General features: G+C 39.9%; 1 protein-coding gene across 1 annotated transcript in view; it reads right to left on the minus strand.

Moving 5' to 3' along the window:
* SVEP1 (sushi, von Willebrand factor type A, EGF and pentraxin domain containing 1) overlaps positions 1 to 13,038 on the minus strand; it is a 147,910-nt gene extending 134,872 nt beyond the window's left edge. The window contains exon 1 of the mRNA XM_081103278.1: positions 12,245 to 13,038. Within this exon, the coding sequence (XP_080959404.1) occupies positions 12,245 to 12,775 (531 nt within the window). The 5' untranslated portion in view covers positions 12,776 to 13,038. The remainder of the gene's footprint in view (positions 1 to 12,244) is intronic.
* Positions 13,039 to 25,754: the final 12,716 nt, after the last annotated feature.

Consider the following 25,754-nt stretch of genomic DNA (forward strand, 5'->3'; position numbering starts at 1 on the left):
CAATGACTCTAGTGATATTTATATATGTCTTCATTCAAAGGTGTTGACTTTTAAAATTCCTTTGAGTATAATATAGTCTCTATTTAATTAACCCATTCTTACAATCTAATTACACACTTACACTTAAAATAGTGACGGTGTTTCTTAAATATGTATTGGGTATTAAATAAATCTAGTTCATCAGCTCAAGTACTTGACAAAATATTTTTCTAAGCATTAATGATCATAAAGTTGGTTGCTGAAAAGAGATTTGTTTTGTTTTTAGATGAAGAAACTAATAAAATACTCATAAGAAGATATTTTTCTTCTTCTGTGAAATGGGATGGCATATGGAAAAAAGAGGACTATTATGATGGAGGGGAATACTGAGTCTCCCAGATTAGGTTAAACTGAATTAAGGTGTAAGACCAAGTTTTGTACTGAGGTTTGGCATATAAATTTATAAACTTAAGTTTACACTGGCTTATATTTTGAGATAGAGACTAGATGTACCTAGACTAGAAAAACTGATTTTATTTGAGTCATGTTTCTATTTTAATAAAGGGTCTGAGGTTGAGTATTGATCTCGGATTAAAGGAATCTAAGAATTCAGAAACCAGGTAAATGAGAAGCCAGATGTGTTGCAAGGAGAAGGTATGACCTACTGCTTCAGTGGCTTGATATCTACAATGACTGGTAGATACACCATCTGTTAAGGTACATGAGGTGGTGTGTGTGTGTGTGTGGGGGGGAGGTGTACTAGCCAATGCAATTATGCTGCATAAAATGGCATGTGAGAGGTAATTCCCCAGATTGATTGGGATAAAGGAGAAAAAGATAAGGTGATCACTTGGGATTATTAGTTACTTTAGAGCAGTGGTTCTCAACCTTCCTAATGCCGCGACCCTTTAATACAGTTCCTTATGTTGTGGTGACCCCCAACCATAAAGTTATTTTCGTTGCTACTTCGTAACTGTAATTTTGCTACTGTTATGAATCATAATGTAAATATCTGATATGCAGGATGTATTTTCATTGTTACAAATTTAACATAATTAAAGCATAGTGATTAATCACAAAAACAATATGTAATTTTATATGTGTTTTCCGATGGTCTTAGGCGACCCCTGTGAAAGGGTCGTTCGACTGCCAAAGGGGTCGCGACCCACAGGTTGAGAACTGCTGCTTTAGAGAGTGTCTATTCAAATTAACAATCTCCAAATGTCTTAGTCCTATGACTGTTCCATTTGGCCTTCTGCTTAGTCATCTACATACCCAAGTCCTGCTCATGGCTGCCCTCTCTGCCTCATGTCTTTTCAGTGGACTTCACTAGTGAGTATGTATCAGTGGGTCTTGCATCTGATAGATCTTCTGACAATATAGCACAGAGGCATTATTTCAAGGTGGTTAAGAATTTAGACTTTGGCCCAGGCTGTCTGAATGTGAATTCTAGTACCTTGACTTACCAGCAGTGTAACTTTGGTCAAGTTACTTACATTTTTTTGTGCCTCAGTTTCCTCATCTGTACTTTGCAGATAATAACAATGACCTAACTGAGCAGGTTTTTCTGCTGCAAATATTTAATGAATTCATATAGGGAAAATGCTTAGAGTGGTACCTGACAAGTAGTAATTACTCATTACCATTATCAGGATGAGTTCAAGGAACTTTTAACACATTTCTAGAATATGTCTGTCAAATGGGTAAACCAATTATAATAAAATTCAACATATCAGTCTGAGCTGTGAATTAAAACAGGTCATCATCTTTGTAGAGGCTGAGAAGATAGGACAGGGGATTAGGGAAAATTGTGACCTATAACCAATAACCACCCAACTCTATCTGAGCCACAAAGGGGGTGATAATGTCCTGGGGAGAGGAACAGAACAATACCTACTTGATGCTATGCTGTTGGGAGGATAACATTATGAGTGGATAAAGGACAGCGCTGACGGTAATATGGAGAGGGGACATTATTGAAAACAGATGTCTGCAGATTCCCTCTGAACACACTGGATGGAGTTCTTTCCAGAGGTGGTGTGTGCTTCCTTGACCAGACTTGGGGGGGGGAGGTAGGGATTCACACCCGAGATTCTACTCAATATTTTATATTGCCCCCATGAAAAAGTGGTCTGAAGTGTGAATTACTATTCACCCCTGTTATAATCTATCATTTAAAAAGTCAAGCATTCACTGAATAGTCCTTTAAGAAGATGTCATAACTTGTTTTAGTTAGAAAAGAAATCAGAGAAGTACAGTGCTATACTAAAATAAAAACACTAAATAATTAAACATATATCTTTTCAAGAACACTAAAGTTATAATGAATACCCACTTCTAGGTCTTGTAGTAAATAGAAAGTCAAGTAAGATTTGATCTCTACCCTCAACAAGCAGAGGGGAGGCAGACTTCACATGAACAATAAGTGCTATCAAAGAGCAATATACCCCATTTCCTTATCTAATTAACTATTCCTCCACAGTATTAATAAACACTTTGGGACAATAGCAAATACATGAATACAGATTCTGAAATAAGTATACTTCTGTCTACTAAATTCTGATATTGGGTCCTATGCCTTGAAACTATAAAAGAGAAAATTTTAAAGAGCAAAAAGTGAAAGGAAATGGGGAAAAGTCATGGTGCTCTCTGTGTTTGTGGACTACCCAATGCTGGTCCATGTGTGTGTTCTTTGGAGAATTCACCACCTTTCTCAGATCCCATGTCTAGTAGTACACCCAACAACTTCTTACTCCTGGAGCTGTCCTGCTTAGTGGGCGATAAATTCCAGCTATTTCCCATGGTTCTCCTTCACCCATGGAAAACCCTGGCTTTGCCAAAAGTTGGTAGTGCAGGCTGCCCCCTTTCTGCCTCCAACAGCATACACTGTCGATGCCCCCATCCCCATATCCCAGCATCTGTATCTCTTTGTCTAAGGGTTTTGGTTTTTGGGGTTTTTTTTTGTGCCTAGAGAACATTCCATCCACTGGAAGGGGAGGTGGGAATGACAGAGACTGAATGCCCTCCAGGGAGCAACTCTCAACAGTGACTGATGGAAGTTAGTCTCTAAATAATCCCAAATCCCTCTCAGTTGTCATAATTCTAAAGCTTGAATTCTAGACTGGTTTCCCGTCTTCCCCACTGGGGTTAAACACCAGTTAATTTTTCTGCTCTTGGTTCTCTTGTCTCACGTCCCCACTGTCCTATCAATGTTTACTGGGATCACCTCCCAAATAAGGTACTTGGACTTGAATCCTCATCTTAGGCTCTGCTTCTAGAAGAATCCAAAGAGGGACACTGGCCCTGTCTCTGGCTGGCTTTATCTCCATTAAATAGGCAACAGGGGCAAACCAAGTCTTCTGCCCAAATAAATTGCCAACCAGTAGAGAGAGAGCTGGTCTCCCCCTGCTTAGCTGCTGGAAGAGGAAAGCTCTCTTGGAGATTCTGGAGTGATTCCCCCTTCAGTATGAGCACTGCTCTCCCCAGCGATCCCAATGTCTGCTCTGTTTCTCTGTCTCTGCCCCTTGCTCCCAGACATGGGGTGGTACGAACTAGAGTAGGATGATGGGTGGGGCCTGTTCTGCACAGTGTCCGTGACCTTGGAGGGAATGCACAGTCTCAGTTGTTGGTGGCTCTCTTTAAATGTGCGCTACTTGGTGCTTCTCAGTTGAAGCCATGGGTCCTGGTGCCAAATCTGGGGCAACAGAGGAAGTCACACATAACATCCTGCTGCAGATGAGTATTTAACATGCAGATTTTTACTGCTGATTAGATACAAACAGCCTACACTTGGGTATCTTTATTGCTAGGACATTCCAACAATAATTGCCTGAAACCATCACTTTTGGAGCAATATTTAAAAGCCAGACATGAATATTTTATAGGAAACTGTGACTAAAAAGAGAGAAATCTTGGCTGGAAATAGCACTGTGAAAAACACAAACAAAAAAAGAAATGAAAATTGCTTAATTTCTTTCAAAGTCCATATTAGATTCATCTGGAAAGGTAAAGCCTATAAAATTGGGTTAAAATGAGGCCTTACTTGCAGATATGACTCAAATGGTGTAAGTCAATATGAGTGAGCCTAGTTGAAAGAGATGCCAATATCAAAATACACTATCAAACAACACATTGGAACATGCCTGAACCCTCTCCATCAACAACAGCAAAGAGGTTGCCTTTTACTGCCGAGGACAAAAATCACACTAAGAAATGAAGCTTGAATGCCTCAGGTGAATTAATTGTAGAAATGGGTCCTTTACAGCAATTGTTTCATTTACATGTGATGACATCAGTGGGTTAGAGCGCATCTTTCTCCCCCAAGATTGTTCTCTGATGAGTATTACCAGGGAGAGTGAGAGAGACTGAGAAAGCATTGGGTCAGCATCGCTCTCTGTGAGACAAGCCAAAGGAAGCCATGTTCTCCTGACCTCTCATCAAGGTGACAGAGTCAGTTACTTCCACCCTCTGCAGCCGCTGTGTCTCCTCTTGGCCAATTGTCTGGGCTTCTCTTCTCAGTGAATATCCACAGGCAGCTTGGCAAGCAGTGAAACAACCACTACCAACTGTGGGCAGTGTGTGTGTGTGTGTGTGTGTGTGTGTGTGTGTGTTTATGTGACTCTGGATTCTCAAGAACCAGTGTGACACTAGAAGAGAGGAGAGTGAGTACCATGGGCTAGGGGGTCAGTGATTTCCCAGCACACATTTTTCACATCCTGGAGGACTCAATGCTACAGCCCTTGGCATTGGACAAAAAAGGTTGAAATTGTTTCGTTTCAATTTCCTGATAAGAAACTAAAGCATCATTTTATTTCCTAAACAGAGCTGTATTGTGGAATAGAATTCAAAAGTTCTCATGAATATTTAAGGTAAAACCTGAGATGTAAAAGGATTGTAAACCTGGAGACCAGTCGCTTCAGGCTATGCCTTCAGGTGCCCCAAAGATACGCCTTCAATCACCTGCCCAGGCAGACAGTAACGGCTTCACTTCCTAGTAGGCAACACATGGTCATTATAACTAATTTTCCAAATTAGTTATTAGCAGGAGAAATGGATATATTTAAATAGGTAAATATACTGCCTGGAGATAACTACCATTAACATTTTGAAAATTTTCTTCCTAGCTTATTTTGAGTACATATATTTTATGTTATGAAATTGGACTTCTATGGATACAGTTTTACATACTGATAATAAACACACACAGCTTCAGCTCATTGAATATGCTGTTTGGACAATTTACTATGTCATTAAATAGTTTTTAGAATATAATTTTATTGAGTACAACATATGCCAGTATGGATATATTTTTATTTGATTAAAGTTGGAACTTGTGGTTGCTGCTTCTAGCTTTTTGGAGAGTTACCCTCTGGTCCCCTTACATCCTCCATTCCCTACACTTCCTTTACTCACTCATTTCTCACTCTTCCCCTGTAGAGGATGATTTCCTTAGCCCTCCCTCTCCCCTTCTCTTTGGCCTTTCGCTGCCCAGAAGAGCCTGTTTCACAGAGCTAGGCTCCGATGCGCCCAGCACTGCCTGTTCCTGGGAAGGCCAGTCACTCTCATTTGGAGTGTCAGTATTAGGAAGCTATGCAGCAAAAGCCACAGTCTCCATCAGCAATATCATCATTGATTTTTTAAAAATCTGTCTTCTGCATTAGCAACAGTATATCCAATAACCAGGTACAGTATAGTGGAAATTATACAATGAAGGCAATTAGGAGCATTTCAGCAGGAATTAAGAAAATAGTGCATTGAACTCATAACCCTCAAAATATATTTTATATAATCCATCAGGAACTTACAACTTGAAAAATACCCACCTTGGACTTTGCTTCATAAATGACTAAGTAAATTTACTAAATAATTAACCTTATTTAATAAATGATTCCATCATATAATAAGTCCTGCTAAAAAAAACTTTCTTCAAAATGTTTCTATTAATCTTATAGGAAGTTATTTTTCCTTAATTTTAAATGGCATCTCCATATGAAAGAAGGTAGCGATCACTAATTTAACAGATGTAGTAATTATAACCTATCCTGATGTTCAAAGCTTCCACACGTACTTGAGCTATGAAAGAAATGTGCCCTGGATTTGAAAAATCTCTGTTGCTCAACTCTTTATGCAAATAAAACAGCAACTGCTTGAATTACTTCATGAGAAACATAGATAGCAAAGAAGATGAATTCTTTCTAAATCTTTTCATAAAGATTGGTAAGATAATGCACTTACTCGTGTATTACAGATTTTTCCCCCCACTGTCATTCACGTCAAGGGAAATACTGTAACCACATACAGCTCTCACAGAGTATACCTGTTCACAATTGGCCCTCCAAACCTAGAGCAGATTACTGTGTATAAGCAGACTCTCTGCCAGAAGTCCACTCTTCATATGGCCGGATAGAGAACAGTCTTTTTAAAAAACATATACTTTTATTGCTCTCAGAGAGGAAGGGAGAGGAAGAAGGAGATAGAAACATCAACGATGAGAGAGAATCATTGATCGGCTGCCTCCTGCACACCCCACACTGGAGATGGAGCCCACAATCTGGGCATGTGCCCTGACTGGGAATCAAACCGTGACCTCCTGGTTCATAGGTTGATGCTCACTGACTAAGCCACACCAGCCAGGCTTATGGGAAAGACAGAGACAACAAGAGCTACAAATTCCTTTTACTGCAGAGGTCTCCTGTCAAGCCAAAGACCCAGGTTGTCCTGAAAAATGTCATGTGGCTTTGCGTGATTAGCAATGAAACATCAATTTTATTTCATAGTGTGCATTTCCCCCATCACTCTCGGTATACTCTTTCATTCAGGAGTGAATGCCTTGTTATTTAGAAGCTTCTGGCTTCTGGGAAACTAACATAGGAAGCCTCTGTTGCCAAGTTGAAGTGGATTGCTCTGGAACTTTGATAGTTTTACTAAAGAAGTATAATATAGCACAAGGACTAAGGTATTTTTTACTTAGGCAAAGCCTGGCCCTTCCATCTTGAGCAGGCCCAAGCCACTGCCCTTGATGGAAGAAATGAGTGGGATTCCCAGACATTTTCTTGGTTAGACAGATGTTCTTCCTGACACACTGGTATGGCAAAGACCACTCCTCACTTCCTCAGCATCCATCCTTGTCTTTCTCTTTAGCAATAAAGCTCCATGAAACGAAAGGTTGGGATGAGACCAATTTCCCTCCAATGAGATCTACATGGAAGTATTGTGTGATTGCCTGAGAGCCTCCTTAAAGAAGGATGTGACTGTCTTCGCCTGTTCCTCCTCACTGGGGCCTGGAAGAAGCATTCACAGTGCCCAACATAAAGTGTGCTGTTTAGGAAGACAATTTATAAATTCATGTTGGGAGAAAAGCCAAGAAGAGAAGGCATTACAAAACACTCATTCCCTGGGAAGGAAAACCTGAAGAACTTTCTGTTAATTTTGTAAAAGGTTTTCATGTAATTAAGTTCCAGGTGCTAAACCTTTCCCCCATTATATTGATTGTGCCTCTGAAAAAAAAAATCTTTGCCGACTACAGATTTATTCTTTAGTCTTTGCGCCTTTGATGAATGCTGGGATGATGTCTAAAAAGAATATGTCTACACAGCAGTTTATTCAAATAAAGTGTGATAATAGTGTCCACACATATACTCCCCATCAAGTGGTATAATCCTGACACTAAATAAAAAGTAAAGCAGCACAGTTATCCCTTCTCTTTAGTTTCTCACATGTGCTGAAAGATAACAGTAAATTTCGCATGGGTAAAGGAAACTCTGCATCTTGAGATTTTACATCAGAGGAGTAAGATATCTGAATTGTGATGGGTATTGTGCACCTGCAAGCATGTGTCTGTGTACTTTTATGTATTTGTATGTTTGTCTCCCTGTGTTTGTATCTGTGCATAATTGTGGGGGCATTCAGTTTCAAATGGAAAGATCTGAAAAACTAATTTTTCTGGAGAAAGTAATTAATAACCTCAAAAATGTCTCTATGATTTTCAGTTTCACCTACAGGCCAGATCACAGTCAGTTCCAATTATTAGCATTCTGCACACATGGGAATCTGATGAACTGCCTCTCTTCCATGATATAATAGTTTATATTCAGACCCAAACTAGGTATATAGCTTACCATTCTCAAACTGATTCTGCGATGAAACATGCTTGCCTGATCTCTATGGAAAAATCCATATTCAAACCTCCACCAATGCCATTTCTAAACACTGGTCATCTTCTATCAATTTTCCCCAAGCATATTTTAATTATTCCTAATAGTGCTCAACAGAGGTTTGGAAAAGTTACAATAAAGACATGTCAGCTTCCAGGTTAGACAGGGACTGAGTCAAGCTGCATCTGCTCAGAACCCAACCAAAATGAGAAAAGCAAATTAAAATCCAGGGCAAGTTCAGGTCACGCAAACTTTTGGGAAGTCTTTGCTTGTTAGGTTTCGCATGGATCCCGACTAAAGAAAGGCACTGGGAACCTTGTTGGCAGTGCCACTTTCCAAGACAGGATGTAATACTTGGAAGGAGGAGGCTGAAGACAGAGTAGGTCTGGAGGCGAGCAGTGCGTACCCGACTCATTACCCATTTAACTGTTTTGGATCAACAGTACTCGGAGGCCCCCGACAAGCCTGGCCAAGCCAAACAGAGAAGCTAGTATACGGCAAGTTTTCCCCTGATGCAGAGGTTCTTCTCTGATGGAGTGGGCAGAGACACCAGGAAGAAGGCCAGCCATTGGGACCTCATGAGTCCTTGGAGTGGACACCAACAGAGACTGGGTCTGCAGAACTGAACCCTGCCTGGCGCAACTACTTCGATAAACAGCGAGCATCTTTCAGGAATTAGTTCAGCTTTTAAAGGCAAAAGTCTTTTAAGCCTTGTAAGAGACCAGAAGTGAACAGATAAAAAGAAAGTTAGATTCAGTAGATTGATAAAAGGATAGATGCTATCACAAACAAAATTAAAAGGCATGTGAAACACCGAGAAAAAATATTTCCCTCGTATGTAGCAGCAGATGGTTGATATTATGAAGCTTTAAAGAGCATTTGCAAATCAATAAGAAAAATAACCACCCTTGAATAAAAAAATGGGTAATAATCCCAAAATTTTTTAATGAGTATCCAAAAAAGAGTTCTATATGACAAATAATATATGAAAAAATGTATTCAGCCTCACCGATAAAGAAATGCAACTTACAATGGGACTCACTTGCCCAACCAGAGTGGCTCAGTTTGTTGAAGTGTCATCCCATGCACCAAAAGGTTGGGGGTTCAATTCCCAGTCAGGGTACATACTTGGGTTGCAGGTTTGATCCCCATTTGGGGCATGTACAGAAGGCAACTGATCAATGTTTCTCTCTCACATCATACTGATGTTGTTGTTGTTTTCTCTCTCTTTCTCTTCCTCTCTCTAAGCATGTCCTCAGGTGAGTGCTTTTTTTTTTTTAACGTGACTCAGTTTTTTACATATAAAGTTGGGGAGGCATATTCAAATGATACTAACCTGTTCCGTCTAGGTACTGATCCTAATAGTACAATTTGGTACCAATTTTCTGTTGTATCAAAGCCCTTAAAAAATGGGCATATTCTTTGATGCAATAATACCTACCACTTTAGAAATTTGCATTAAGGAAATTTTTAGAGCCTTGGACAAAGATTTAGTCACAAAGCATTGTTTATAACGGCCTAAATATATAATAATCAGTAATTGCATGATAAAAATAAAAACCATTCTACAGTGGAATTCTGTGTGACTATGGAAAAGTGATAAAGCAGATGTGTATTTCTTATTATGGAAAGAGACTGAAAATATGGTGGAAAGAAAATCAAATTACAAAAGAGGACGTAGAGTGCAATCCTTTTTGGTAAACGTCATTTATGTACACTAGGAGTACATGCACACAAAACATACTTCTTAACTAGACAACTGCAAAAAGTCAAGAAGGGTATATACCAAAGTATTACAGTGTACTTACAGAAACTTTTTCTGATTATTTTACACAATAAACACTTAGTTTCAGTAACATAAAATGTATTTGAAAAAGAAAAACAAATGAACCAGAGACTTCAACAAGCATGCAGCTACTGAAGACATAGTAAAAAAAAAAAAAAAAAAAAAAAAAAAAATCAATGTTTCTATACAAAAATAATTGTTTAAATTTTAATTTGAAAAGATGTCATTCATAATTGCAGTACTGAATAGAATATATTTAGGTCTGAATTTTGAAAATATATGCAGGACTTAATTATTAGAAATCTATAACTTTACTGAAGGGTATAAGTGGATAAGCCATACTTTTGATGTGGAAAGACTACTATTGTAAAATATAAATAATCCCCAAGTTAACAATTTTTATATTGAAATTAAAATCCTGGATGGTTTCATTTGGAATATGTGAAAGTGAGTTAAAACTTTTATTAAGTAAATAAATGCATAAGAGTTGATTTTTAAAAAATACATGAGAAAAAGGAGAGAGAATTTTCAGCATCAGATATTTAAGTATACTATAAAGTTATAATAATTAAATCATATCTTCAAAGCTTAAAAATAATAGATAACCTAAAGTTAATAGCAAACCAGGAGGAAATCAAATTCCCTGTAAGTAGTTAGAGTATGATAAAAGTGCTACTCAATTAAATTGGAAAAGGATGAATGGCTATTAAACAAATGGTGCTGAGACAACTGGTTAACCATTTATTAAAAAAATAATATTAGACGTATTTGTCATACTATACACTAAAATAAGTTTTAGGTGACTTAAACTGTTAAATGGAAAACTACTTCTATGATTTGGGAAATGGAAATACCATTCTAAGAATAAAAGCGAATATAGGTTCTTAAGAACAAAGTTTGATAGATTTAAATATATAAAAACTCAAATCATCTAACAACACTGCAATGAACCAAAGTGAAAGACAGTAAACTGGAAAAACATGTATATCATATACAAAAAAGAGTTACCAGTCTCACTATATAAAGAGCTTCTACAAATCATTAAGGAAAAAACCACATCCCATTATTGCAAAATGGGAAAAACTTATGAGCTGAAAATATACAAATGCCCAATAAATGTACTGAAAAATGTTCATCCTCAATAAAACAAAAAATGAATTTGCTAAATTGGTACCTCTATTCTCCTACCAAATTGGCAATGATATTAAAAATAATAGTACATGTTATATTGGTGACCATGTGGCAAACTTACTGCTGTGATACTGTACTGGTGGGAATGTACATTTATACAGCCCTAACCAAGGGAGAATGGACAGTATGTATCAAGAAATTCATAAATTTTCATATCCTCTGATTAGGAAACTTTATAGAAATTCTTCCTAAAGAAGTAAAACGGGCCCAAAAATACATGTGTTTACTATGACTTAGCTAATAAAAGAAACCTGTGTCCAACAACAGTGACAGGTAAAATAAGTTATGACACAGGTATTCAATAAAATAGTATGAAACTAACATAGATAAACAACATATCTATATTATATACACAGTAAAATGTATAGCATTTCACGATATAACAAATGAAAAATGTAGGCTACAGCACAGCCAGACACCAATTTGGTTAGAAGTATGTACAGATGTGATCCTGGGCAAATGTTCAACACTCTATGTAAACAGTGGCTTTTTAAGGGTGATGGGATTATAGGCTTTTTTTTTTCTTTTCCTCCTTTCTTTTTCATGATTTCCACAAACATTGACTTGCTATTATGTGTCAAACACTTCTATACATTCCAAATTTTCTTCAACTGAATATGTGTTACTTTGTAGTCAAAGTTAAATTTTGTAAAAGCCCATCATTTAAGCCTGACTTCCTCTTCCAGATACTAAGAATCTGCAAAGGTCGCGGAAGGTATGCAATGAAATGCATAAAATAGCGTTTAAGAAAATTGGGGAAATACGCACTGCATGTCTTATCTTGAGAGACATTTCGTAAGACACACTCACCTGTTCGAGCGGAAGCACGGTCTGTTCTTACAAGTGTGACTAGGTACGGCATCTTAAAGACACCTTCCCAAGGGCGTCCGCAAAGATGACCACTTAAGGAGCCTGACATCCAGGTAGCCATTTAAAACCCGTTATCCCATGGGACCCCCACGACAATGGGAAGGTAGCATGACTGATTTTGTGCAGGGGACACTAGACTTAGGTGGCTTGTGGCTTGCCCAAGGTAACAGCTGGGCAGGCGGTGGTGGGTGGGAAGGGCCCGGGCTGTGGGGAGCGGGGAAGTGGGGAAGCGGGGGGCCGGGTTCCGGAGGGGCGGGAGCCTTACCGCGGCTTGCTGGAAGGCGCCCTTGGTGTAGGTGCCGCCACCTTTGTAGGTGATGGCGGGGATCTCGCGGCTGAGCAGTGCGCACTTGTGCTGGTGCGCGCGGCGGGAGGAGATGTAGTCGACGCGCGGCACCACGTTGTTCTTGGACGAGAAAGTCACGATGGCCACGCGCGTGGCCGTGGGCACCACGGGGAAGTCGGACAGCAGCTTGCGGACGAACTTGAGCTCGCTGAGGAAGTTGGCTTGACCCACGCTGGACGACTCGTCCACCAGGAAGACGAGCTCCAGGCGCTCGCTGAGCTCCCGCAGCCGCCGCACGCGCCGCCGGAACGCCTGGCCCAGCCGCTCCACTTTGCTCTCGGGCGCGTCCTCGCTGGGCGCGGGGGGCGCGGGCAGCCTCCCCGGGGCCCCGGCGGCGGCCTCGGGGAAGAGGCGGAAGCTGAAATTGCGGGACGGGGACGTCTGCTGAAAGGTCGCCCAGCCCGAAACGAGCGCCAGACCCCAGCAACAAAGGGCCAGGCGCGGCCACATCGCGCTGGAGAGCGAGCGGCTGCCCCGCAGCTCAGGCGGCGACCCAGGCGCGGAGACGCTCGGCGGCCGGGCTCGTGGAGGGGCGTGCGCGGCGCGGGGCGCGGGACGGCGGCCAGGAGCCTTACCGCCCTTTCATCTGACACTGGGGACACAATCCAGACTCCTCCGGCAGCGGGGGGCCTCGGGAGGAAACGGCGTGCCCTCTTTACCCCCCTCCCCGTCCTTTTTCTCCTCTCTCCTCCTCCTTTCTCTCCCTGAAGCCTATAAAATGTTTGAAGGAAAGGGGGCAGTCAAGAAAAATCTCCCGCTTCCCTCCTTCTCTCCCTCTCGCGCTCTCTGCCGCTCCCCCCTGCCCTCTCCTGCCTCTATCTCTGCCTCGGTCTCTCTCCTCCCCCTCTGGTTCTTCTCCCGGGATCCAGCCAAAGGCTAGGAGATTCCATGACACCAGAACCCGCGTCTGTCAGGCTGTCAACATTCCCGCAGCAAGCGCACCAGCGCCCAAGGCCTGATTGATCCCATATGTCTGGCAGGAGCTGCAGAGGAATTCACTGGAGATGGATCCAGATACCGAGAGTGCCACAGTAATTGGAAACACTTTGTAGAGGAAAACACACACGCGGACCCGCCAGGGAATTGAAAGCATCCTTTGAAAACTGCTTGCTCACCTTTTGCGTCCTTCCCTACCCCCCGCCCCCCCTTCGGTGCCCCCTTCTTCACCAAACACATGTTTGACTTTCCTGGTGGGGATTTCTGGGCCTTGGTGTGTGAGAGTGCAGTCTCTTGAGGGCGCCCTCAGATCACACCATATATGGGGTGTCTCTGCCCCACTGGGATGATTTGTCCTGTTGCTTCAGTCATGCATTTACTGATTCATCCTTTTTTTCCATTCAACAAATATATTCTTTAAATTTATTGGGGTGGTATTGGTGAATAGGACCATATAGATTTCAAATGCACATTTCTATGATACACGCCCTGTATATTGCATTGTGTGCTCACTCCCCAAAGTCAACAAATATTTTTGAGTGCCTTATGTGCCAGGACACTAGGTATAGAAGGAGGAACAAAAATTGACATGGATCTTGTCCTCACGGAACTTATAGGGTAATGAGCAAGATGGCCATTAGCCAGATATTCCACAAATAATATATATATATAATCACAACTGACCGTGCTAAGTGCTATGAAGGAAAGCTTAGGTAGACAGACTTGACCCTGGAGAGGCCCCGGAAGCCTTCTCCGAGGACATGAAGTTTGTGCTGAAATCTGAAGAATGAGCTGGCGTCCCTTTTCCCCAGCCCCCTTCAGGTGCTCATGGTTTGTTTCAACATGTGAGATCTCCTTTGAATGATACTCAGCACGTAGCTACTTTGAAACAAGTTGCACCTAAGAGTGCAGCAAGAGCCTAGCGGGTGGTGCATGCGCCAGAAAGAGCGCGCTTTGCGTAAGAGGTGACGTCTTTGATTAAGAGAATCCAGATAGGAGTCAGGAATCCTGTGTAGATATGCAGTTATAAAAACCACCTGAACTCAGTCACTTCCAATCCTTGGCTTCAGTTTTACCTCTATTTCATGATGGAATTCACTGATCTCACTTCCCTGTCTCTAATATAAGATGATTTAATTCCATCTATATTTAATGAAATACCTTCAGTGAGAGATATAGCACAGTGTACTGGTTGAAATGTTAGGGTTCTGGAATTTCTTTGCCTAGGATGAAATCTTGGCTCTGCCATTAACTAGTTGTATGAATGTGACATCAGTTTGCTCATCTATAAAATGGGTTAATAGTAATAGCATACAGTGGGGCCTTGACTTACGAGTGTCCCAACTAATGAGTTTTTTGAGATGCCAGCTGTCTCTCCGCTGATTTTTTGCATTGAGGTGATAGAGTAATTTGAGTTAATGAGCTCCTTAACGAGCTCGGTCTTGGAACGAATTAAACTCATAAATCAAGGCCCCACTGTATTAAGAGTTATGAGGATTTAATCATAAAAACGAAGTTCTTAGGACAGTGCTTAGAATAAATGCTAGTTGCTATTTTGCCACCTTTAATCATGAATACTCTTCAAATCCTTATTTTTTCTAAAAATATTTATAGAGTATCTACTGTGCCAGAAAGTCAAATACTGACAATTTAAAGATGAGTAAGACTTGGTTCCAGTCCTCCCAAAGTTCAAGGGCTATCATAAGAGAACATCGATTTGCAAACAATTACAAAGCAGTAGGATGGCTCCAAGAATGGAAAATGGGAAGCAAGATCTAAATCTTCCTGGGGAATGAGCGAGATCTCATTTGAGCTGAGACTTAGAAAAAGAAAACTTTTTGTCCAAATTTCATCTGCTCTGTTATTCAAACATATCATCAAGCACAAATGTTTCAGGACCTTTATGTGCCAGACACCATGGCAACTACTATGTGCACTCCCTCATGTGTTCCCTACAAAAACCCAGGGAGGTAGACAATTACTTTAAGACTCTTTGGTTGCAAGAAATAGACACCCAACTTCTTGTGTAAAGAAAACAGGGATTTCTTGGCGCATGTAACTACACTGGAGAAAGGGCAGGGGTAGACTGATCTCAAAAAGGCCAATGGAAGGGAAAAAAAGGAGACATATGTACTATTATTTGTAATACTTTAAACAATAAAAAAATTTTTAAAAAGGCTTAGAAAAGGAAATCAAGAACTACTTAAGTCTTGTATTTTTCTCTTCTGCTTTTCTTTGCATGTTAGATTTAGTCTCAGTCTTCAGATTTATGATCTGAGAAGGAGAGATTCTTTCTTATGAGCTCAAGTTTAAAAAAAATTTAACACAAACCACCACCAGCAGCAGTAGCACCACCACCACCACCTTAAAGAATTCCCACCAGAGCAGGCATGGGTTGTTATATGCCTATTCCTTAACCCAGGCTGGGGTTGAGGGGATGGGGCATTATAGTTGGCCTAACTGAGGTCAGACACTCACTGTGGTAGAGACACCTAGTCACCTACCTACCACATCTGATTTCCCCTTCCTGAACAGCAATAGAGCTCCTAAGTTTTAGCTGGGAACCGTGGTGCCTGAAAGAAAAACTACCTATCTCAGCCACCCTTGCAGATGGATGTGGCCATGGAGCTAGGTTCTGGGCAATGACATGTAAGTGCTGGTTTTGTGTGGCAGCTTCCAGGAAACGCCCTTTAAAGGCAGCTGCTATCTGTTATCTGTTGTCTCTTCCTTTTCCCCCTTACTCGATCTTTCCACCTGGAACACGAATGTGGTGGCCGAACTCTAGCAGCTATTTTGGACCGTGAGAATGAAGGTCACATTCTAGGGATGAGTGAGTAATAAACTGAAAAGAGCCTGGGTTCCTGCAGACTTTAGAGAGCAGAACCACTGGGCTCATCTCAGATTGCCAATCTACCCCTTTTATTTTGAGTTTTACTGTCACCTTCAGCCAAACTTGGTCCTGACTAATAAACCCACGTCTGTAGCCATGGAAGGTACCCTCTCAATATATGCTTTTCATGAATGCTATAGCAGAGAAAAGAGGACCTAGTTTCTCACTGTCTCCTGAAGTTACCCCCAAAGGCGACACAGATCACTTCTGTACCATTTTACTGACCAAAGAAAATTGCATGGAAATGTCTGACCCCAAAGGAAGTAGGGAACTACAATCCTACCATATTCCCAGAAAGCAAAAAGCTAGAAATATTTGGTGAACACCACAAATTACCACCATATTTCTATGTTATATATTGGCAACTTTACTTTTTTTTTTCTTTTGATTACTGTTATGGACATTTTATCTATTTTATGTGTTTTTTTAGAGAACTAACACTTGGACTCTTTGTTTTCTGATACATTAATTTACACTTTTATACTGACAATTTATATTGTATTTCCTTACCTTGAAACCTTTGTTCATTTATTTTCATTTACTTTGCTTTTTAAATAAAGCTCTTGCAGATATAATTTTCTATCTACACATGAGTATTAGCTTTAGTGTCATTATTATTTTCTAAACAACCTATAGCTGGACTTTTATTTCTGCTTTGGCCCAGAAATCATTGAAGGGAGTGATTTATTTTATTTTTATATTATTATTTTAACTCTAGTGTTTGTATGTTTTGTTAACCTATTTTTAAATTAATTCCCAAGTTTATTTTATGGAGGTCAAAGAATAGAACTATTCTTACTGAAATGTCTTGTGACCTAATATATGAATAACGTGAAACATACCATTAGATTTTTGAGAAAAGTAAGCATTTTTGGTTGTAAGATATAAATTCTTCTATCTTATAAATCAACTTTATTATATACATTAGCCAAATGCTCTATTCCATCTTTAATCTATTCCATCTGTTCAAGACTGAAAATATGTTTAATTCTGGTTAAAGTTATTCTTTGACAACTTATATTTTTACTTTTAGGGTTTGCTTATAATTTTTGTAATATATTAAATTCTATACATAAATGTTCATAATAGTTGTATATTCTTTGTAAATAATTACTTATTAACAAAGTAATTAATGTCATAATTTCAACAACATATGTACTATTAGCCTTTATTTATTTAATATAGTTATTTTGAATTTTACTGTGTCTGGATGGCACTTCAACTTAATTATAGTAATAATTATTAATATAAGCATCACCATCAGTATCACTATTTTCAATTTGTTTGATATTTCCATGGTCAGTCTTTTCCCTTTTCAATCTGTCTCTCTTTGAGATGCATTAGGAGTAGATTAGATTTCTGATGAAATTAAGAGATAAATATAAATTAAATCATAATAAACCAGATGAACATGTAGATGAATGTTTATGAGATTATAGGGTAAGGAAGAATGTTGTAAGCATACAAAGAAACCATGAAGAGAAACATAAATTTATTTGACCACGTAGCAATGAACACTTCTATACATCATAAAGTATTACAAATTAAAAGAAAAATGACAAATTGGAAAATGGCAGAAAAAAAAATCTTATTATCCTTATATATAAAGCACTCTTGTAAGTCATCTACGTTAGCAAGACAATTGAAAATATGGACAAAGGGTAATGGAAAAGCAATTCACAAAAGAATAAATGTAGATGGACACCAAGCAGAAGAGAAACCATTCAACCACATGTGTAATTATGGAAATATGCATTATAACCAAAACAAGAAACTTTCTTTTTTGCATTTCATGTTGGCAAAAATTTATGAATATATCTTCATTCCCAGAACTGCCGAAGGCTGAGTTGGCAGACACAAAGCACATGTGCTTCCATTCTTCCATCCTCATTAAGGTTCAACATTACTAATTCATCTTAGCATTCTTTGCTGCTGGACCCAGATGTGGTCTGGCAGGCCTTCTCATCAGGGAGTACCAGGTCACCACCACTAATTAATTGGGGTTGGTACTCCAGATGGAATCTATTTGCCATCTCTAAAGTTTGATGAAAGTGGAACTGTTCTACATGGCTAGTCCTTGGCTGCTTGATCCAATAATATGATTATTCTAAAGGTCTGATAATGATCATATCCTTTAGCTAGGAATCCTTTCTAAGGAGATCATCATAGAGGAGCACACACATTTAGGAGTGAGGCTGGAATTTACATTACTAAATACAAAAGCAAAATATTGGGAATGTTGGAAACATTCTTAGCATATCATAAGAGAATGTTTAGATAAAGCATGGTAAATGCGTACAAATATTTACATAGTCATTATGCTTGCTTTAAAAAATATTTAATGCTATGAACATACTCAATACACCCTGTTAAATGGTGAGGAGAGGAAAAAAACAAGTATGTTGTTCATATTACTCAGGTAACATGAATTTTTTCAAAAATGCACTAGAAAAAAATCATAAATATGTAATAATATGTTTATCTTAAGGTAGAGCAATTGCTATTATTTTATTCATTATACTTTAAGCTACAGAATATACCTTTGTATCCATATCTAGGTAGTGTTGGGAGTGATCATTGAGAGAATGGGACCACCAAGTGATTCGAAAGCTGGACCCAAGCATTCAGAGGCTACTCACCCTGTCCTATTCTTGACATGTACGTCTGCCCACCATTCCCATAGTAGGAACTGTTTTCACAGATGAGCCTTGAGAGAAAATGTGTTGTTGAGACCATCAGGACAGTATATGAGACTGAACCCTCATTAAAGCCTCTGTATAAACTTTTAAAATTCTGGCCGACAGGTGCAGGACTTACCTGTCTTGCAGCCACCCAAGACAAGCATCATATGTAAGTCCCCTTGCTAATTAGACCTGCTACCTACCAATCTAGAGTGGTCTGCCACTTCCTATGGTCTCTCTTTGCCCTCCGTGTATGGGAGTCAGTTTCATATTTCACCTGGGAAATTCCTGAATTTGTGAATCCACAAGATACATATTATGAGATACATATTTATCAACAGTATTCCATGGTTAAATAATCCTATCTAATAATAGGCAAACATGGTAATTAACCATACCTTCGCTACCATCGCCATTGGCTGATCAGTGCGATATGCAAATTAACTACCAACAAAGATGGTGGCTAATTTGCATACTGCAAGCAGGGCAGGACACCAGGAGCCGCCATCCAGGCCCCCATGTGCGACCCCAGGAACCGCCGGAAAGCCAGGCTGTAGGCAAGGCGGCCCCCCGGGACCCAGGAGCTGCCTTGCCTGCGGCCCGTGATCATGATCGGAAAGCCAGGCCGCAGGCAAGGTGGTACCCCGGGACCCAGGAGCCGCCTTGCCTGCTGCCTGTGATTCGTGATCGTAAAGCCAGGCCACAGGCAAGGCGGCCCCCTGAGACCCAGGAGCCCGTCGGGCAAGGTCTGCAGGTGAAGCAGTGATCAAGCTATGAGGGGGAGAGTGGGGGGTGGAAGGAGCTACAGGAGCAGCTCTGGCCAGAGACTGAAGACTCCAGCCGGAGCGAGGAGCAAAGATTGAAGGCTCCAGCCGCAGCGAAGGCTGTGTCCAGAGCAAAGATGGAAGGCGGTGGCCAGAGTGAAGGTCTGGGTCCCGGGTGCCAGAGGAAAACTGGTGTTGGCAGCCAGGGGAAAGATGGCCTAGTGCACGAATCTTCATGCAACGGGGCCTCTAGTTTAATATTATAAACTTCCTAAAATGTCTTTTATAATAGGAAGGTGATTTTTTCAAATTCTGGCTTTATGTGAACAATGATTTTCAAACATTTATTGTGGTATACAAACCACCTTAAAACTTAATAACTTAAAACAATAATTTATTATTGCCTTCTATGATTCTGTGGGTTAACTGGGATCAGTTGACTGGGTCTCACTTGGTTCTCATGTGATTGCAGTTAGATGGAGGCCATGGCTGGAGTCACCTAGGGGCTCAATTGAGCAGCATGTCCAGGATGGCTTCTTGCTCATATGTATGAAATTCAAAGCATATCCATGTGGTTCTCTAAGAGAATAGCCCAGATGTCTAATACAGTGTGCACAGCTCTAAGAGGCAGGAAGCATAAGCTGCTGGCTCTGTTAAGAGTGACGACTGGAGATGGCATAGCATCACTTCTGCCATATTCTAATGGTTAAAGCAGATACAAGGGGATGAGGAAATAGATTCTACCTCTTTATAGGGATTAATGAGATCACATTGCAGAAGATCATGTGGAATGAAAAATATTACTGTGGAACTCTTTGGAAAATACTCTCTGCCATTCAATATTAGAAGCAAATCTGTCACTTTTAGGACTCTCCTACCTGTTCTTCAACTTGCCAGGCTCATACGCAAGGATTCTAATTCTTCATAGAGCTTTAATGTACTCAATGGGTCTGAAGCTAATATAAAAGCTAAAAATTACTTTTATTTTACTACTTGATAAAGGACCAATTTGAAGTAGCTTAATTAATCCCTTATGGAAGGTGAGTTGATCTCAGACTTACAATGTCTGCAAACTTGAACGGTTTAAAATGAGATAACAGCCCTGGCTGGTTCTCTCAGTGGTTAGAGGGTCAGCCCACAGACCAAAAGGTCGCAGGTTCCATGCCTAGTCAAGGGCACATACCTTGGTTGAGGTACAGGTTCCCCAACCCTGGTAGGGTTGCATGCTGGAGGCAACCAATTGATGTGTTTCTCTCACCTCAATGTTTCTCTTTTTCTCCCCCTCCTCCCTCCCTTCCACTCTCTTTCTAGAAATCAATAGAAAAACAATATCCTCCAGTGAGGATTAAAAAATAATAATAAAATGAGGTAACATACTCCACTAACTTCTGTTCATCCTGTTAATTTGTGCTGTTTTCCTCCAGACAGATGTTTCTTATGCTTAATTCGCCTAACAATATTCAGACTAGGAAACCATCCTAGCATTAAAATGATGCACCAAACATACCCACATTTATTTTCCAGACCCTTGGCTCTTTCTAGAACTGCCCTCCACTTTCAACATCCTTAATTTCTATTGAATCCAGATGGATGTTTACTGAGAAAAGACGGAAACAAAACATGTTACAGTATTTTATACTCTTCCATATTATATGGGAAAGTTCTGAAGATGTATAATACTAGAGGCCCAATGCATGAAAATTTGTGCAAGAGTAGGCCTTCCTTTCCCTGGCTGCCGGCACTGGCTTCCCTCCGGCACCCAGGACCCAGGCTGGCTTCCCTCCTACCCCGGCTTCATAAGGAAGGATGTCTGGAATGATGTCCGGAATGACATCCAGTCTAATTATCATATTATCCTTTTATTATTATAGATGCTCTTAAAAACCCTGCACACATAGGCATTTAGTTACAAAAGTGGTAGGCAACTTCTGAAATGTCCCCTAATGATCCTGTCTCCTGATATTCATGCCTTTTTATAATTCTTTCCCTTTGAATGTAGGTTGGCCTTAATGACTAACTTCCAACAAATAAAATATGGCAAAAGGGTTGCGAAGTCACTTTCAAAATTAGGTTACACAATGTCTGTTTTCTGTTTCACTCACTCTCTTTCACTCTCTCCCTCACTTGCTCATGTTGTGAGATGCCCCATGGAGAGGCCCATAGGGCATGAAAGATATCTCTGGCCAGCAGCCAGCAAGGACCTGCAGCTTGTCAACAGGAAGGAGTGAGCTTTGAAGTGGAACTCTGAAGCTGTCAATAGCCACATGAGTGAGCGGGGAAGCAGACCCTCCCATGTCCAGCCTTGAGATGACTGCAGCTCTGGGCAAAACCATGACTGCAACCTTATGAGACCCTCTGAGACAGAAAATCCAGCTTAGCAACACCTGGAATCCTGACCTATAGAAAACGTCAGATACTAAACGTTTGCTGGGTTAAGCCACTAAGCTTTAGGGTAAACTGCCATGACAGCAGCAACGTGAGTTCCTGAATCCAATAGAGAAAGCTCAAACAGCACAGAAAGAGCTTGGAAAACTGAACTTACATTGGAATTGACATCCACAGAAGGAAAGACAAAATTAGTGGTCTGAACTTAACTGGCTTGATTGACTGCTAAAACCGAACAAAACTAAACAAAAGAAACTGAAATCTCCAGATGATTTTAATAGACCTGGACTCTCACAATGTTGTTCAAAATGTTCAGGATACCACTCAAAATTACATTAAAAAAAAAGAAAAAGAAATACCTGATCACTTTTGATTGGGAAGAGACCATCAATAAAGGCAGACCCTAAGATGGCCTAGATACTTGAATTATCAGGCAAAGATATTAAAGCAGCTATTATAAACATGCTCCATAAGGTAAAGGTGAACACTCTTAAAATGTATAGAAAAGTAAAAGTTTTGAGCAGAGAAACTATAAAAATAAATCAAATGGAAATTTAAAACTGAAAAATTCAATAACTGAAATTTAAAAAATTATTGGATAAGTTCAATGGGCAAAAAGGGATGGCAAGAAAAATATTCAGTGAACTTGAGAATAAATCTATTGAAATTATCCAATCTGAAGGACAAAGGGAAAAATTGGAAATAAAAAAAGAACAAAGTCTTTGTTATCCGTGACAGAATATATAAGTTCTAATATTTGTGTCATTGGAGTCCCAGAAGAGAGGAGAAATGTATTGGTGCATTTTTTTTGAAAAAATAAGTGAAGCCTTCTTAAATTTAGTGAAAGACATAAATTTGCAAATTTAACAGGTTCTGAGAGCCCTATACAGGATAAACTAAAAAATAACAACGAACAACTATGCCCAGATACATCATAATCAAACTACTGAAAATCAAAGATTCAAATGTATACTATATTTAAATATATTTAAATATAATGCATTTGCAGATATATATATATATATCAGTATATTTGAATATATATCAGTAGATATTTGTGTATATGTACATATCAGTATATATATTTATTTATATCAGTATATGCATATATAGTTCAGTCAGAAACAAATTACACATCACATACATGGAAGTAGTATTTTGAATGACCAAGGATTTCTCATCAAAATCCATGGAGGACAAATACAGTGAAATAAAAACTTTCAATTTCTGAAAGAAAGTACTTATCAACCCCAAATTCTAGACTCAATAAAATGTCCTACATGAATGACAGCAAGATAAATAAATTATTAGCTGATGAAAGGCTAGAATAATTAGAAACCAGCAGGTCTACTCTAAAAGGAATACTGTAGGCAGCTTTAAAAGATGAAGAAAAATGATACCTGAGGGAAACATGGAATTCCAGAAATAAGAGAAGAGCAACAGAAATGGTAAATATCAAGATCAATAAATGACATTCTTTTTAGTTAAAAATTTTTAAATAAGTACAACTATTAAAAGCAACAATTATAACATTGTCTGGTTTTCAATATGAGTATATGAATATAATTTACAACTATAATATAAAGAAGGGAGTGCAAAAGGACCTATGTGGATGTAAGGTTTCTATATTTTCGCATGTTCCAATTAAAAAAGAGATTTGTAGGAGAAACCAAGATGGCAGCATAGGTTAACACTGGAGATTGCTGCCTCGAACAACCACTTCAAAAAACAACTAAAAGACGGAACAGACATCATCCAGAACCACAGGAACGCTGGTTGAGTGGAAATTCTACAACTAGGAGGAAAGAGAATATCATACCCAGACTCAGAGGAGGCGCAGTGCTGAAGTGAAATACTCAGGTGCGGAGTGCACGCGGAGCGGGCTGGCGGCGGAGGGCGTGGTTGTTGTTTTCAATTGGGAGGGAGTTTCAGACTCTGAGCTCCAGATCCGGGCGAGTCTCTAGGGACCCAGACTTAAACGGGAGAAGCGGGACTGTCTGGCTTCGGTCGGAACTCGAAGGCAGCTTTCTCTCCAAGGTTTGCAGCGGTTGCTGGGACTCTGTGAGGCAGAGCCCCTAGGGACGGAACTGAGAGCAGCCATAACTGCTCGCTCCGGCCCGCCCTGTAGATCCCTGGGGACCCGCCCCTGCCCAAGCCCTGCACAGAGCCATTTGCCGGATAGCCTCAGGCAAACGCTAGATTAGCACCGCCCTAGAGATCCAGCACAGAAGCTCTCCCACTGCAGACACAGCGGACTCTCATAGCCAGTTAGCCTGGAGGTCAAATCACCCCCGGTATTGCCGACAACAATCAAGGCTTAACTACAATAAGACTGCGCACAAAGACCATTAGGGGGTGCACCAAGAAAGCATAAAAAATGCGGAGACAAAGAAACAGGACAAAACTGTCAATGGAGGATATTGAGTTCAGAACCACACTTTTAAGGTCTCTTAAGAACTGTCTAGAAGCCGCCGATAAATGTAGTGAGATCCTCAAGAAATCTAATGAGACCCTCGATGTTATGATAAAGAACCAACTAGAAATTAAGCATACACGGACTGAAATAATGAATACTATACAGACTCCCAACAGAAGACCAGAGGAGCACAAGAATCAAGGCAAAGATTTGAAATGCAAAGAAGCAAAAAACACCCAACCAGAAAAGCAAAATGAAAAAAGAACCCGAAAATGCGAAGATAGTGTAAGGAGCCTCTGGGACAGCTTCAAGCGTACCAACATCAGAATTATAGGGGTGCCAGAAGATGAGAGAGAGCAAGATATTGAAAACCTATTTGAAGAAATAATGACAGAAAACTTCCCCCACCTGGTGAAAGAAATAGACTTACAGGTCCAAGAAGCGCAGAGAACCCCAAACAAAAGGAATCCAAAGAGGACCACACCAAGACACATCATCATTAAAATGCCAAGAGCAAAAGGCAAAGAGAGAATCTTAAAAGCAGCAAGAGAAAGAAACTCAGTTACCTACAAGGGAATACCCATACGACTGTCAGCTGATTTCTCAACAGAAACTTTGCAGGCCAGAAGGGAATGGCAAGAAATATTCAAAGTGATGAATACCAAGAACCTACAAGCAAGATTACTTTATCCAGCAAAGCTATCATTCAGAACTGAAGGTCAGATAAAAAGCTTCACAGATAAGGAAAAGCTAAAGGAGTTCATCACCACCAAACCAGTATTATATGAAAAGCTGAAAGGTATCCTTTAAGAAGAGGAAGAAGAAGAAAAAGGTAAAGATACAAATTATGAACAACAAACATGCATCTATCAACAAGTGAATCTAAGAATCAAGTGAATAAATAATCTGGTGATCATAATAGAATCAGGGACATAGAAAGGGAATGGACTGACTATTCTTGCGGGGGAAAGGGGTGTGGGAGATGCGGGAAGAGACTGGACAAAAATCGTGCACCTATGGATGAGGACAGTGGGTGGGGAGTGAGGGCGGAGGGTGGGGCGGGAACTGGGAGGAGGGGAGTTATGGGGGGAAAAAAGAGGAACAAATGTAATAATCTGAACAATAAAGATTTAATTTAAAAAAAGAGAGATTTGTTTTAAAAGGCTCAACAAAAAATAAATAATGAACAAAAAATAAAATAAATAAAAAGGACTCAACTATGTTGACTACAGTAAATCCACTTTTAATATGGATGAAAGTAAATGACAAAACATATATCATAAAAACACCAATCAAAAGAGTTGCTATATTAATATCAGACAAAGCAGTTGCTATTTAATATCAGATAGAGTAGGCA

Source organism: Myotis nattereri (genome assembly GCF_964212035.1).
Source record: "Myotis nattereri genome assembly, chromosome: 12".
In the NCBI taxonomy this organism is placed as follows: domain Eukaryota; kingdom Metazoa; phylum Chordata; class Mammalia; order Chiroptera; family Vespertilionidae; genus Myotis; species Myotis nattereri.